Source organism: Drosophila subpulchrella, chromosome 2L, assembly GCF_014743375.2.
Source record: "Drosophila subpulchrella strain 33 F10 #4 breed RU33 chromosome 2L, RU_Dsub_v1.1 Primary Assembly, whole genome shotgun sequence".
Classification (NCBI taxonomy): domain Eukaryota; kingdom Metazoa; phylum Arthropoda; class Insecta; order Diptera; family Drosophilidae; genus Drosophila; species Drosophila subpulchrella.
The window spans coordinates 21919748-21933343 of record NC_050610.1 but is presented as its reverse complement, the minus strand read 5'-3'; the positions used below and the strand labels follow the sequence as shown (position 1 = coordinate 21933343).

The 13596-nt window shown below is 37.3% G+C and overlaps 3 protein-coding genes across 4 annotated transcripts; 2 read left to right on the top strand and 1 right to left on the bottom strand.

Moving 5' to 3' along the window:
- The first annotated feature begins 3807 nt into the window (after nucleotides 1–3807).
- LOC119546394 (trypsin alpha) lies at nucleotides 3808–5586 on the top strand. The gene is made up of 2 exons (XM_037852637.1): nucleotides 3808–4066; nucleotides 4862–5586. Exons 1-2 carry the CDS (start codon nucleotides 3808–3810, stop codon nucleotides 5584–5586), a joined length of 984 nt encoding a protein of 327 aa, XP_037708565.1.
- Nucleotides 5587–9085: 3499 nt separating this feature from the next.
- On the top strand, nucleotides 9086–10269 carry LOC119548379 (protein PRY1). 2 transcript variants are annotated; one of them, XM_037855598.1, is made up of 3 exons: nucleotides 9086–9693; nucleotides 9767–9876; nucleotides 9947–9993. In XM_037855598.1, coding segments are annotated over exons 1-3 (651 nt in total). In that variant the 5' UTR covers nucleotides 9086–9153; the 3' UTR covers nucleotides 9948–9993. The 2 variants fall into 2 exon arrangements, with proteins under 2 accessions (XP_037711526.1, XP_037711525.1); XM_037855597.1 differs by adding an exon at nucleotides 10056–10269 and having other exon boundaries at nucleotides 9087–9693; nucleotides 9767–9993.
- Nucleotides 10270–10312: 43 nt separating this feature from the next.
- On the bottom strand, nucleotides 10313–11074 carry LOC119548388 (Golgi-associated plant pathogenesis-related protein 1). The gene is made up of 3 exons (XM_037855613.1): nucleotides 10809–11074; nucleotides 10528–10754; nucleotides 10313–10472 (listed from the first exon to the last, which is right to left on the bottom strand). The coding sequence occupies exons 1-3, from the start codon at nucleotides 11004–11006 to the stop codon at nucleotides 10382–10384; spliced, it is 516 nt and encodes a 171-aa protein (XP_037711541.1). The 5' UTR covers nucleotides 11007–11074; the 3' UTR covers nucleotides 10313–10381.
- Between the last annotated feature and the right edge of the window lie 2522 nt (nucleotides 11075–13596).

Genomic DNA, 13596 nt, shown 5'->3' with positions numbered 1-13596 from the left:
CCCATCGTTAGTCAGCAGTAATTAACGAAAATTGCTCTAATGAAAATGTCTCTAGTAAATGTGGATTGCATTGACAGCAGTCAGGTATAGGGGTATACATATATAGAGCATGTACTATATCTCCGATTCCACACATGTCGAGTCCAAGTTTGACAGCGGGAAAGTGTTAGGTTCCACTGGCATTGTTTTGAGCGTTCCTATTGTTGATTAATAATTCAGTCGAGGTCGGAACAATAGATGGGATAGATTGGGGTCAGGGTTCGCTGAAGTGTGGTCACTATATCGCAGCCTTGGGCACTGCCAGTTGGATATCGGGATGGTCGATATGACAGTCGATATGCAGAGAGCATCATCATTGTTCTACACGGGATTTAATGGCTTTGATTTCAGGGGGAGGCTTTTGTTCTATTTTTTTGCAAGTTTCATTTTTAAAGCCATAGAAAAATGGTACCATTTTAAAAGCAAACAGAAGATAAGTAAAGAAATCGATAAGTATTAATCATATATGAAATTAAAATTAACGAATAAACGAGTATCATTCCTGATAGTAGAGATCCTAGATAAGGAAATATAAATATTTACAAATTATAATTAATTGTTTCAACTGAAACATTTATAGAATCAATTTATTAATCATAATCATCATTTATCATTTATAATCTTATGTTATGTTTTTAAGCCTTAATAAATACATATAAATATTTATAAACATAATACCTATTCGTTCAGGAAATGCGTAAAAATGTAAAGTAATCTGTTATTGCATCTTTCCTTACCTCACATATTTCCAGTCGCAATTTAAATATTCCAAAACCACTTACCCAATACCTTCATTCAGTTGGAATGTCGTTGGGTGCCTTTTTGCAACTTTCTCCTTTCACATTCCCATAACCTGCTCCTTCTCTCCGCAGTTATTAACTATTCATAACTTTGTGAATTCAATTTTAGCAACCAGTTCTCCGGCATGTCCTTCTGCCCCCCCAACCCCAATCCAATCAAGGAATTCCCCCGGCTAGGATTGCGATCCCCGAGCTGGTAAACACTTTAAGGTGTCATATGTAGCTAATGTGCTGGCAAAACTTTGTGCGATCAAAACGAGAATGAAAATGAAACGGCAAAAACCCCAACCGAATGGAGGTGTGACCAAAAAGCAGCAGGATATCGCAGGTGTTGGCAGGACATAAATTCAAATTTGTAACACAACTTGTTTCGGACTTGGGCGAGTGGAAAAAATTGAAATTAAAAATTTGTGCTGTTCGAGGGTATGACAATAACAAGGCACCCACATCAAGCATTTGTCCTGTCGCCATTTGCCTTTCACTCCATCTCCATTTGTGTGTGTGTGTGTGTGTGTGTGCGAATGTCCTTCGTGTGCATATGTGTGCAACATTGTTGTATGAATATTCGTGTGGCACTCGCTCGTTTATTTGCTCGCATTACAATTACCAAAGGACCAAAAGGACCTCGCCGCCCGTACACGTACGCAATTTGTTTGCACACCTCCACCTCCAAGGGGAGTTGAAACAGGAGCAGGACCAGAGGACTACAGGACGAAAGGACTACGGGACTACAGGACTAGTGTTAGTTTGCCCAGTTATACAAACAAATTAATTTCGGCCAGACACTCGAAATGTTTAGAACATTCGGCAATGTTTGTAATTGAATATCATGCGGGGGAACAGGACGAAATTTCACTCCCGAAACGCCAACCAGTGGGTCAAATTATGCAAAACTAATTATGATTATGCGATGAACATCGCATTGTCGATGGAACGTTAAACGGAATCGAGGCCAGGATGTCACAATAATGCGTCAAATGACGCATGGCCATGGTAATTCACTGGTGAATTCCATTACGGTTATAAAAATGTTCAAATTACACGAAATGGCCCGAAATGTTCGGACATTTATTACTGGCAACTAATTGGTGTTGGAGACAAATAATTGATAATATTGAACGATTGATGACGATGGCTTCAGCTTTCAAAAATAACTATACTCCCTACTGTAATTACTTATATTGACAGCAACGCACATTCTGCAAAATTAGACTTTTGAACAATTATATAAGGATTTGTATAACTTATAAGTAAACATTGTTAGCTTGAACAAAGAAAGATATAAAAATATTTATTAAAATAATAATAAACATAATGAAACTAAAATAAATAACAGGAAAAAATACATTTTTAAAAATATGCTCATTAAAATAAATGTTACAGTAATAACATAACAAAAATTAATTGTTGGAAAACTAAATGTATAAATATTTCAATATTAAATTTATTTTCATTATAGTAATTATTAACAAAATAATAATAATATATTTGTATATAATAATACCAAATACTTTTATAGATATTAACTTATTAAAATAAATATTAAAATAATAATTATAACATAACAATAATTCTCTATTGAAAAAAAATGTTTAAATATTTTATTAATAAATGTTTTTCAATACTTAAAAAAAAAGGGAATTCTTACCTAATCGTATATTAAATATTTTTCTTTTGTTGGTAATTACCCAAATTAAACATGACATATACAGCAAGTTAATATTTAAGTAATTGAAACCCATGTAAACATACCTTGCAAAAAAAGAAAAATACATCTGCTTTGTTTATTATATTTTATTTATTTACCAGCGGAAGTTTTGAAGCGGCGCCTGTGAACAGGATATTAAAAGGACACGTAGTCATGCATGTAAAGTGCCGACGGTCACATATGGAGGCTGTCCCCTTATTTCCTCCCAACTTTTCCTTTTTGGGTGCGGGAAAATTATGGACCAGTGAGCGTTTTGCCTGGCCATTGAAATAAAAAAAGTTCTGTGCTCATTTTAATTTTTTAAGTTTTCACCGCAAACTTCTTTTGTCAACGCTGTCACAACGTTGAGCGTTGAAAGCGCCTTTGTGGACCACAGAGAGAATTTTAATTAAAACTCCTAATGAATTTTTAACACGAACTCCGCCGCAACTTAAAGAGCAGAAGCCAAACAGATAGAAACCGGGGGGAAAATCCCCGGAGTCGAGTCAGCGAATTGCCTGTGGTTTCTTTGCCTCATCTCCTGAATTTCCTTCCTTTTTTTTCGCTTGTGGCCGAAATTATGACCACAAGAGCAGCGCCAAAAAGTCATCACGTGACCACACAATCGTGTGGTCAACACGTTGACCCCTTGATGACTTTTGGCTCACAGCCCGTGGACCCCTTATCCCTCGGAGATTTCGGTGCTAATGACATTTCCACTATTTTAATCTGCTCGCCCTCACTTGGCATTAATTAAATTGCAATTTCTTTTGGCTGTGGTTTTTCTTCTTTCGCCTTTCACACAAAGAAGAAAGCCCATTTTACGGCCAAAAGTTAAGGGAAATCTATGAAGATAAGCCCCCCAAACAACTTCCGATTAAATTGACAACCCAATTAGCTAAGGACCCTCCGGGTAGACCATAAATACTTCGAATATCCGGCAAACAAACAACACCAGAAGATTGCATAAATCTCGAAATGGAAGGGCCAAAAAAAAATAAGATTGCCAGGATAACAAAGCTCCAAGGACGCCTTCCCTTCTGCATTAACCCGATGGCTGCTCTTGGCATTATTTAAAAGCACAGAGCCTTCAAATTGCATTTTAATAGAATTTATTGCGCCGAACCGATTTCGCCAAACGAGAAAAATACCCGGAGAGGATGCGGAAAAAATTGTAAAAAAAAAATAGGAAAGGGGGATTACAATTTCGTGGGACTGCAACACTTGACTTTCCATGTTGTTTGAAGCAATAAAACGCTATTCTCAAGCAGTCGCATTGATATGCCGCCACTGGAGGAGAAAGGAGAGAGGAGAAAGGAGAAAGGAGGGCGCCGAAAAGGATACGATAACAATGCCAGCTCCTCCCAGCTGGGATCCTTTGGGGATCCTTCGGGGGATGAGGATAAGACCCGGGCTCCCAGTGCAGTGAAGCGCATCAATTCCACCATTTCCATTCCACCATTCAAAATGCGAAATCCGTTGCCAGGACGCGGAGATGCACAAATGCAACACAAATTATTACTTGGCTTCGCTCCAGAATGTTTTAAATTACAATTTGCAATATATATATTTATACGTCTTGCACAGCAGGTTTTCCCCAAAGGAAAACTGGTGACGGAAAACGGGGAAAAACTGCTGCAGCCACAGGAAGCCATTTAGTTCGGCTTTTCACCCCCAAAGGCGAGGCCATAATTCTTTCATTAAAATCAACAACCAAATGGCAACTGTTGTCTGTCGTCCGGAAGATAAACTTTGCTGGCCACTTTTGTAAATAATTTATCTTCGCTGGTCACCACTGCGTATGCTTGATAATCGTAATTACCATAAGAGGTTTCCAAGAAATGGCAAAAGAGCACTATTTTACGGGTAAATTAATGTTTGAAAACTCAGTTGGCACTGAAAAATGTCTGTGTTGTATTCTTTTGTAAGAGTTTCTTATTATTTAATTAAAAAATGAAATGTTTGTAAAGAGAACATTTATATTTAAGCTAAGTACTTTTAATGTTTCTTATATTTAGTACTCACTTTATTTATTGACTTGACTTGAATGTAAATATATCTGTATTGAAATCATTCTTTAAAATTGAAATAATGGGGTTAGTAAACAATAACCTCACCTGCTTACTCCAAACAAAAGCGTGTCAAAACAAACCATAAATTTACCTGTTTACTAAAATGTATAGCATTTAGTAATCGCCTCAACAAGCTTTCACAACTCTCCACGTAAAAATCAAGATTGTGTTCTATATAAATTAAGTTTAGTTGATATTTCAAAAGCACTCTGTGATCTTTGCCAGTTGGAATATTATAATGCTACTCCAAATCTCTCCCTTAGTTCTATCAATTCCCGTTATAATATCATATTCCTTGTCGGATGAACTACCCATAGCCATAGGAAAAGTTCCCTGGCAGGCTTCGGTGCAAATAAACGGCAAACATCGTTGTGGAGGAGTCATATATAGTGATGATATAGTCCTAACTATAGCCGAATGTGTGAGAAAAGCCCATGTGAAATATATCTCAGTGCGAGTGGGCTCTTCCTTGAAAAACTTGGGAGGTATTGTGGCGAATGTTAAGAAAAAGAGGATGCAAGTAATGGCTATACGATCCAGTGATGTGGTAATACTTCAGTTAACCAGACCTTTAAAATTGGGTGGCAATGTTAGAGCTATTGAGTTGGCCACTTCAGTACCATCTCCTGGAACTAAAGTCACTGTTTCGGGTTGGGGTCAACTCTCGACCTTGATTCCCTCATCGGAAATATTATTGAGAGTGAATCTTAAAATAGAAAACCAGATGAAGTGCACTATACAACAGGCTATAAAAGGAAGATTTCTTAACATGGACGAGATCTGCGCTGCTCCCAGGGGAATCGTACCCCTCGCCTGTCAAGGATTCGTGGGAGGTCCTTTGGTTTCCGGCAATAAACTGGTTGGAATCGTTTCCTGGCACAACTCTTGTGACTTCCTCAATACTCCCAGCGTATTTGCCAATATTCCCTGGCTTAAAACATGGATTGATACCACTGTTCGACTAATGAAAACATTTAACATAGGATAATAATTTATGTTTCTTAATAAACCAGATTAATATAATCACCACAAGTGCCTTCCTCCAAAAATATACATTTCACGTGAAAAAATCTCAGTCATCGAATAAAATACGGAAATGAAATCCCTGACAAAATAAGCCATTTCCAAAAAAAGCTACACAAATATTTATATTTACAAATTGTTTTCATTTACCCACCCATAAAATGTATATGTATTTTTTTTTAGCCGGTGCTTGTATTGCAAAATTGAAATTTAATTCATTTGCATTTTATTCTATGATCTGGGGAGTGCGGCACAGATGAATATTATTAATATGGCCCATAAGCCCAATAAATGCTCATGATTCCTCGCGTTGTTCCCGCCGTTGTTCTCATTTTGTGCTTTTTTGCTGCCGGTTGGCTGTGCATTTTTTATGGTTATGAGCCTTTTTGTAATGACCATTAAAATTGGCATTGTTATGACCGTTGTCAGCCATGAGCCATGAGGGGTTTGACCCACTGTGGATGATGGAGCAAATAAAGCCAGGGATGCAGGCGCGATCAGGAGGAAATTTAGCCCTCTTTAATTCCCAAGGAGTTAGCTTAAAGACTTATTTTAATATGTACCATAATATAAACAATTGTACTTGTTGTTCTATTACGATTATGAAAAACCATAACGATACTATAAAATAATTTGTAAATGCATATCATAGAGAATTATCCGAACAGATTATTTTTCTTTGCATTTAAAATTAAAAAATAATCCATTATCTCTTGAAGAAGTTTTTTAACTGTTCCGTATAAATATTATAAAATATTTATAGTCGTTTTATAATATATTTAAATTATTATTTAAAAAGTATCTAAAAAAAAATACAAAAAATAAATTTAAGAAGTCTATTCCACCATTTTTATTAATTTTTAAAGCTTTTAGTTGAGCGGATGCAGTTTATTAACACGCCTTTTTACTTGTATTACTTATTAAAATACTTATTATTATTTTTAAAATACAAAATATTTCTAAAAAATCCTGGATAGATTTCAAATCGGTAATGCAACCCTGCTCAAATCAGCGGGAAAAGCAGCATCTGCATTGTCAGCTTAATAATTACAGCACACACACATATGTATTCTCCCCATGCCCCACGCACACTCGTGCAAAGGCACACGCACACTGGCAAACAATTGGCGTTGCATCTGTGAGCAATTTGAACATGGAAAATTCGCTGGCGAACTGAAAACCTGAAGGGAAAAACCTGCTGGAAAACTGGCAGACATTTGCACGTCGTCAGCGTCGACACATTAAAATAAATGAGACTTTTGCCTTAAAGCAGCTGCTGTTGTTGTTTTTGTTGTTGCAGGCGTTGCAGCTGCTGTTGTTGTTGCTTTTGCTGTTGCAGTTGCAATTATTATGGCCACTGTTGTTGCAAAAGCATTTCCACGTTCTTCCCAACGCCTTGAAAATTACACGCAAATTACAATGCATAACGAAGAAAGCTTTCAGAGAAAGGAACTTCCTTTTCGCCCTTCGACTTTCGGTTTTCCCACAGCCTCCTTTCGCTCCTGCCACGCCCCCTGACCTCATTTACCCCTGGTTAAAATGCACAAAAAAAAAAGAAATGAGAAGTTCCCTGTCTGCTTAATTACATTGTAAAACTCATTGGCAGCCGGTAGGATTCATTGCCAGACCTTGCGATCCAAAGTTTTTGAACAAGCAATGGAAATGCCACACCTTTTGTTGCCCCATTTTCTTTTGCGGTAATTAAATTGAACTTTTGTCTGCGGCTTTTTGACAGTTGAATGCATTTAACCATTCGACAAGGTGTAAAATGGCACAAAGAGTGCTGTGTCTGCTGCGGCAACTGCGTAAAAACTTAATGGGAATGGGAATGTGGCTTTGTCTGCTTAAAAGTGGAAATTTTAATATGGCATTGACAGAAAAAGTATCTTTAAGATGTATTTTCTTTTTTATTGTGTTATTTAAACTTAAATATCAGAATTTTTAAAGCTTTAATTATTCCAAATATTTTAAACTGCTTAAATACACCAAACCGCAATAATATAATAGGCCAACAGAAGTATGGGAAAGCATAAATCTGTTTATGAATTTCATAAAAGGCCTGAGAATGTGTTTTAAATAATTAAATTCTAGGAAACGTGTTGCCTCGCCATTAATTTAATTTCTTTTTGGACCTGACCCTGGCAACTTCAAAAAAGAACCACCTCTGGGAGGCCAGGGTTTCAGGTCTGCAATATATGGAATCATCACGTACATCAGGACACCAGGGGGTACCCAACCCCCTCCAACCCATCATTTGCTCTCCGAAATTAAAAAAAGCGAAAATTCGCCATAAAAATTCATAGTATACTTTTTGGGGCCACCCTTATGATCACTTGTTCTTCTTCTTCCTTGCCTTTTCCGGCATATCTGTGTATGTGTGTGTATTTAAATTTATCCCGATTTTTTTCAGCTGTTGTTTTGAGCGTTTCTTGACTTTTTTGTTTGACTTGCTGTTGTTGCAGCCAGCTGAAATTTCTGTGGCATGCTGCCAACCAACTTTGACGTGATGCCAGTAACACGTATATGTGTGAGTGTGTGTGTGTGTCTATGGATATTTGCGCTGGTGTGCTTGTCACTTGTTGACGGTGTGAAACTGAGGCCAGCAGCAAAAGTCGCCCGCCGTTCGGTTGTCGCCCCCAAAAGTGGTTTATTGGGTTAACGGCTACGGTTACGGGGGCTCAAAGTTATAGCTTCCGCTCTGCGCAGATGGCAAATCCGAGAACTTTAATGTTTTGCGAATCTGTGTAGAGAGGAATACGGCATTAATCTGATTTTGCAGAGATTTCTAGTGGTAAAACTGAAAAAAGAGTAAAAATCGATAACAAATCGAAACAGGGTTGCACAGGATAAAGTATCGGTATTGGTATCGGTAAGTATGATTGAAGTTAACAGTAAAGAGTTTATAAGAAAAAGCAAGTTTAAGGAAATCTATAAATTGTGTAATGTTTATTTTATTTACTTTCAATTTATGCCCAAACGTTTCACTTATTAAAAGGCAAATATAATTTCACTGCCAACATTAAATCAACCTAACGATCCAAATTCAAAAGCAATGAATCTAGAAAAGGGAAATTGAATCATAAATTTTTTTATCTCCATCAATTCATCACCATTCACCATTCTCAAAATGGTACCAAAACTCAGCGCGTAAAAAATTCCATTTTAATTTCCATGCCCAAGTGACAAACAGTCAATCAAAAGGCAGGCCAACAGTGGGAGGTCAGAGGTCACGGGGAGCAAGAGCTCGCTGTTACCATAATTTCACCTTGACACCTTTGTGACCCGTCGCCACCCGCGGCTCATCCACGCCCACGCGGATATTTATGACAGAAATTTAAAATTAATGATGTGTGACGTGGAATTGTCGCCAAAAATACGAAAAAAAAATATTTAAATAGGGAAAGGCAGGATGAAAAGCGCTGGAATAAGCGGAAAGTCTAGGAAAATGTGGCAGCAGCCACCCAGTTTCATTTTACTTCACAATTTCCCCCCCTAAAATTTTCTAGAAATGATTATGAAAAAATAAAATTAAATGGAGAGCGAAAATACGCCAGAGAAATGTACTGAAAGAAATCACCCTCTCAAGGTAATTCAGCACAATGATGCCAAGTTCATTGCCTGCAATCTGAGGAATAGGGATTTGGGCAAGTGCCGCAGCTGCCTCACGCCTTTTTGCCAGAAGCCCCTCAAGGTGTACCATAATACCCGGAATTACCTGGCCTGCGATGTCACAAACTCCACAAGGTCACTTCCTGCAAAGCCGACATCAACGAAAAATATAAATCTTAACAAAGAACAAGATAGTACATCTCTGTGGCATTGGTTGGATGGTACAGGATCTGTAGATTGCATAGCTCCTAAGTGCAAAACATCTTCTAAATGTTCCTCACTGACCAACAAGGTTGAGAATTGTGGGAACTCTTCATTGCAAGAGTTTGTTAAGCCAAAAATCCGAACAAAGGCAGTTAAAATTTCTGTACTAAGGGAAAACAATATGTACCGGAAACTCCACAACGCCAGTCCCTTAAAAATGGACGAAGAACTATCTTCCTATGCACAGGAGTGGGCTGATGTAGGTGCAAAAAATAGATAATAGACTTTGGAAATTTTAGAATTTATTTATATGTTTATTTTTTCCCCTTTAGCACCTTGCTGATCAGAATATCCTGGAAACTCGACCTCTTCCCATTTATGGTGAGAACACATTGTGTGTCCGTAAATCACTCTTCTGTGTTGATAAAATAATGAAACTTTGGTACCAAGAGAAGTACAATTACGACTACCTTAAGCCAGGTTTTAATCTATATACCGGTCATTTTACGCAGATGGTTTGGCGGAAAACGGAATTCCTGGGAGTGGGCGTAGCCTCCAAGTGGGTTTATAATGCTTTAATTATCATAGAAAGCCAAAGTAATTAAATGATTTTACTTATAGTGATTCTCACATATGGATTGTGTGCAATTACAACCCACCTGGTAATGTTAAAGATCATTTCAAGGAGAATGTTCTGCCCAGAAAATTCCTTCTAAGCCATTCCAACCAGGAGTCTGACACGGAGGAAATATCAAGACCTAAAAATGTTCGATTTAAAAGAGAAAAGCGTATAAAAATTTAATACTGTATACTACTTTCAGTGAATAAAAATGGTTTGGGCTAAAAATGAAAGAAAATGTTTTATTTGCCATAAATAAAAAATAAAAAACAAACTGGACCTATACTGCGTTTTTAATATACTTAAGATTTTGAAAGATAAATCTATTTTATGAGTTTTTAGGAGGCACATTATCTTTGAACAAACCCACAACATTGCCGGGAGGATTGTAGTTGCAAACCACCCACGTTCTGTCCGCTCTGTAAACAGAAAAACATATTTAAGAAAGTCTAATATCTATAGACTTTAGCTTACTTTCGAGCCACACCCGAACCCATTTCCTTGGAGGACTTCCAGATTAGCTGCGTAAAATGTCCGGCAGTAGGTGCAAATTGAGCCTTATTGAAGTCGTAGCTGTTCATTTCCCGATACCACATTTCCACTGGAAGATCTCCGGACACATCCATTCCACCGGATAGGAAAATGTTTTCGCCGTATTTGGGATTGGGTCGGTGTGCCATTATATTCTGGTCCCGAAGGTGCTGTTAATTAAAGATTTATTTATTAAATATATATTATAATAAATCGTATCCTACATTAGCCCATTCTTGAGCCAATTTGTTTAGTTCAGCATTGAGAGTTAGGGCCGGACAGCCATGCATAGCCCGATATTTGTTGGTGGTATTGAAGACCTCCTTGAGGAAGAGCTCATTGTTGCCCTTGGTATCCTGACCCCTCGGACCTGGAGTTCTCTCATGGGTTTTGGGTATGGGCGCTACGGATCTTTTGTCCATTTTCTGGTTTTTTGGGGAAACAGGCCAGTGCCCAGGTCCAATTTACAAAGTTTACTATGATCTATTGACATTTCAGGCAGGGTGGCTTGATTAAAAATAAATAGTAAGATAAAAAACAAAGAAATAAATCATTATTAATTTTCTTAACTGTGCTAATTCTATCCAACTATACTACAATACTTAATTTATGCTTTATAGTCTTAATATTCTCTCTTACTTTAATTTATCGATATTATCGATAGATATCGATTATTTTTAGATTAATATATTAAACTGAGCAACTTATCTTTGAAAATGGCTGGATCTTAATGGTCCTTGGTTTAAAAACGAATTTTAAATTTAAAAAAAAAATGTAAGATAAGAATAAATAAATTTAAAATTCAAAGTTCCCCTAAATCGGCCATCAGTCATGCTGTTTGCTAATGTGTCGGCTTACAAATGAAAACCCTTTCGACTCCCCCACATAATCTCTCCTAAACATTGGGCTTAAGATTGTGATTGATACCGCAAACACAGGCTGCGGGTGATGGGCATATCCGTAGACACAGATTAGACAGACTGTCAGGGGGCACTGTGGCCCCACATCCTTGCGAATCTGACGAATGGATTAACCAACGTGACGTATGAGTGATGTATGAACAAGGGCTTCGGTTATTAATGAGGCAGCGATTCTTTCGCATGTCCCATATGTTTCCGCATCGGAGGTATAGGCAAATCAGGCGATCCGAGTGGCATTAATTGCCGATTGAGTTGAGCTGAATAATGTGTGTTAACTGACATGGAGGACGCTTATCAAACGCCCGCAGCTCATGCTATTCATGGCCAAATTTCGATGTCGAAACACTTGGAATATTTAATTATTTAAGCGCAAGTGTTTGAGGTAAGGGCAGGAAGTGTGAATCCTTAATGGGCTGTGCAAATGCAAATCAATGACCCCGCCAATGTCGCTGCTCCCGGCAGAGATTAAGCCAGTATCCCGATCTACATACACACGGATATGGCCACAGGACAAGCTGACTCGCTGAAATTATCTTGTTTGCCGGAAGGTGGATAAGGGGTCAGAGGATTGCGTTTGATATACTCACAAACCAGACACTAAATTATTCCCCCAGCTCATTGATATATGGCGATGTATGTAAGCAGTGCTCTAGTAGATAGCAGTAAGCTTAAAGGGGTTAAAAAATATTAACTGTTTTGAGCTGTGAACTTTATGAAGTACCCAGATGATAAGGGGATTAAAGATTAAAATGCAATTTGGTTCATTGTTATTTGATTATTAATTTATCGCCTTGGAGATTATCAAATATTTTCAATAAATGCTTTATAATTGCAATCCACTAATTTATTTTGTTTAACATTTTTTAATTTATCTTTTATTTATATTTTGTAAATATTACAATACAATAAAATTAAATAGCTTACAAAGAGAATACCTTAATTACCTTTTTTTTTAAATTTAAAAAAAATTATTACTTTGTGTGTCTTAAGTATTTAATGAAAAACATAAACAATAATATTCGTTCTGCGAAGCTATAAATATTATGTTTTTCGATTTAAATTAAATGCTTAACAAAGGGAATCCAATAAAGCAAATTATCTTAAGCTTTTATATCTGTATAATGTAAATATTTTAAAAAAGGAACAATAGCAATTGCATCAAGTGATTAAAGTATAATTTTCTTGATTCCCAGTAACAGTTGGTTCTACTTAACTCTTTTGGTTCCATTTTATCCACAGGCTTAAAATTCTGGAAATTCGTGGAAAAACCTTAAATCTTTCCGCTGAATTTCAGGCTTTTATGGCTGCTGCTTAAAATGTGATTCACAGTCGCGTCATCCGCACAATGTGCAATTCACAATTACGTATGTGGTTGGGTGGTTGAGTGTTTGGGTGGTTGAGTTCATGGGTGGTTGGGTGTTTTGGGTGGTTCGGTGGTTGGACAGCTGAATTGTTTGGGTTGTAAACTGGCCGCAGTCAAAGCGTAAAACGCAAAGCGCACACGTTACTTTGCTGTCGATTTAATTAATTTCGCAAATTTGGTTTCGTTTATTTATGCATTGCTCGCCGAGTGGGGGGATACAGTGCGCGTCATACGCAAAATAAATACGGGCATTGTACACTCCGCACATACATGCGGACCATGCATATATGTATACCTATGGGTTCTGGTATCTGGACAAACAGGCTCGCATTTCCATCTCCCAACTGGATGCAATGACAACCGCACAGCATCTGCCGCATCTGCCGGATGCGCTCGATTGCACAAACGGATCCTGCATTTAATTCCGATTGCCATCGATACGAATTGGCCATGTTTTGGCATAAAGGAAGTATCACACAAAAAATGCTGGCCAAAAACAAATTCACTTTTTGTGCGGCTTAAGGGTGCGCGATAAAAAGCAACAGAGGCTTACAAAACCCCCTTTCAAATTGAAGCCAGATTAATATTTTAAATTTAGCAAGATTTTAAAAACAAATAAGTAAAATAAAATATTATTTAAGTGAAAACTTTATGGTATAAACTTTATAAATTACCATTTAGTACCTATCACTTTCATTTGAAATCCTTCAGCCAAAGTGCCAAAGGTTA

Coding starts and splice junctions, on each gene's coding strand:
- LOC119546394 (XM_037852637.1), top strand. CDS start 3,808: ATGCCGCCACTGGAGGAGAAAGGAGAGAGGAGAAAGGAGAAAGGAGGG. Junction 4,067..4,861: donor ACTTGGCTTCGCTCCAGAAT/GTTTTAAATTAC, acceptor TCTCTCCCTTAG/TTCTATCAATTCCCGTTATA.
- LOC119548379 (XM_037855597.1), top strand. CDS start 9,154: ATGGAGAGCGAAAATACGCCAGAGAAATGTACTGAAAGAAATCACCCT. Junction 9,694..9,766: donor ATGCACAGGAGTGGGCTGAT/GTAGGTGCAAAA, acceptor TTTCCCCTTTAG/CACCTTGCTGATCAGAATAT. Junction 9,994..10,055: donor GGAGTGGGCGTAGCCTCCAA/GTGGGTTTATAA, acceptor TTTTACTTATAG/TGATTCTCACATATGGATTG.
- LOC119548388 (XM_037855613.1), bottom strand. CDS start 11,006: ATGGACAAAAGATCCGTAGCGCCCATACCCAAAACCCATGAGAGAACT. Junction 10,755..10,808: donor TGGCTCAAGAATGGGCTAAT/GTAGGATACGAT, acceptor TTTAATTAACAG/CACCTTCGGGACCAGAATAT. Junction 10,473..10,527: donor GGTTCGGGTGTGGCTCGAAA/GTAAGCTAAAGT, acceptor TTCTGTTTACAG/AGCGGACAGAACGTGGGTGG.